General features: G+C 63.4%; 1 protein-coding gene across 1 annotated transcript in view; it reads left to right on the top strand.

The window, feature by feature from the left end:
- The window catches only part of SERINC2 (serine incorporator 2), a 6,495-nt gene that overhangs the window by 3,692 nt on the left and 1,097 nt on the right, over positions 1 to 1,706 (top strand). The window contains exons 6-8 of the mRNA XM_009893001.1: positions 597 to 687; positions 811 to 946; positions 1,188 to 1,400. Coding sequence (XP_009891303.1) covers positions 597 to 687; positions 811 to 946; positions 1,188 to 1,400 — 440 coding nt within the window. The remainder of the gene's footprint in view (positions 1 to 596; positions 688 to 810; positions 947 to 1,187; positions 1,401 to 1,706) is intronic.

Below are 1,706 nucleotides of genomic sequence, written 5' to 3'. Positions count from 1 at the left end.
GCCGGCCCCCCCTGCCGTTGCCAAATTCCCATTATCCCTGTCTTTAACTACTTTTTTTCTCTTCCCCTCAAGTCTGGTTTTACTTTGGCGTGGTGGGCTCCTTCCTCTTCATCCTCATCCAGCTCGTCCTCCTTATCGACTTCGCCCACTCCTGGAGCCAGCTGTGGCTGCGCAACGCAAATGAGGGCAGCGCCAAGGGCTGGTACGCAGGTGGGTATGGTCGGCACCGCAGAGGATTTAGGGATGGGGGCGCTCATCCCGGGGGTGGGTGACACTGAGCTGGTGGGGATGTGGGGCTCTGCTCCCGCCTCTTACCCTCTTGCTTTCTCCTTCAGCCCTTTGCATCGTCACCTTCATCTTCTACGCCACCTCTGTGGCGTCCATAGTGCTGCTCTACATCTACTACACCAAACCCGAAGTCTGCACGGAGGGCAAGGTCCTCATCAGTGTCAACCTCATCCTCTGCCTCATCGTCTCTGCCGTGTCCATCCTACCCAAGATCCAGGTGAGGTGGCAGGGGGGGCACCTGGGAGGCCGGTGGCCGTGTCACCACGGGGTACAGGACCAGCCCTGAGCACCCGCCCTTGCGTTTGCAGGAAGCTCAGCCGCACTCGGGGCTGCTGCAGGCGTCCCTCATCACCCTCTACACCGTCTACGTCACCTGGTCCGCCCTGGCCAACGTACCGAGTAAGCAGAATTTGGGATGGGGGTGCAGCGGGGCAGGACCACACACTGGGGTGGGTGCTGTGCCCCCCTGGGTCTCTGGGGGCTGGGGAAGGGTGCTGAACCCCCTGCGTGTCTGTCCCCCAGTCCAGACCTGTAACCCCACGCTGCTGGTGAGGAACAGCACGGGCTCAGCGATGGCCACCCAGCCGCTGACAACCTGGTGGGACGCCCCAAGCATCGTGGGGCTGATAATCTTCATCCTCTGCACCCTCTTCATCAGGTGAGGACCCGGCTCATGTCCCCGGGGTCTGCACCGTCCCTCCGCTTGCCTGGAGCGGAGGGGCATCGGGTGGCTTTTAGGGAAAGGTGGCAGCTTGGTGTCACTAAGTGCCTCTTGCGAAGCAATCGCGGTCCCCGGTGACGCAGGCGGGCTGCCCCACGCGCTCGTGGTCACAGCTTTTAGGGTTTCCACACAAGCTGCATCCCCCCAAACCGCCCTGCCTGTCCCAGGGACGTCCCCCCGTCCGCTCCTCGGACCCCCCGCGGGTCAACAAGCTGATGCTGACGGAGGAAAGCGCGGCCGGGGCGGGCGGGGAGGCGGCGGCCGTGGAGAGCGGGCTGCACCGCGCCTATGACAACGAGCAGGACGGCGTGTCCTACAACTACACCTTCTTCCACCTCTGCCTCCTCCTGGCCTCCCTCTACATCATGATGACCCTCACCAACTGGTACAGGTGGGCAGAGCTCCCGCGGGCGCCCGGGACTGTCCCCCCTTCCCCTGCATCCCCCTCTGGAGTCCTCCCTGCTCCTGTGCTGGGCAGAGCTGTTTGTGGCCACATGTCTGTGTGCAAGCCCACTTCACCTGCGCTCTAATCAACGTTAATTATTTTTAGGCGGCGCCGGGCTGCCTATGGCAGATCGTGCCGGGGGCTCGCCAGCTCCCGGCTGCAGCATCCTCAGCTGCAGCCTGCGATCCCTCGGGACACGGGGGGTGCTGTAGGCTGCAGCAGGGGGGTCGGATCCCTTTGCCAAAAAAGGCA

The sequence above is a fragment of the Charadrius vociferus genome, unplaced genomic scaffold (assembly GCF_000708025.1).
Source record: "Charadrius vociferus isolate BGI_N301 unplaced genomic scaffold, ASM70802v2 scaffold459, whole genome shotgun sequence".
NCBI lineage: Eukaryota > Metazoa > Chordata > Aves > Charadriiformes > Charadriidae > Charadrius > Charadrius vociferus.
Note: the sequence above shows the minus strand (reverse complement) of the source record. Positions and strands in the feature narration are given on the sequence as shown.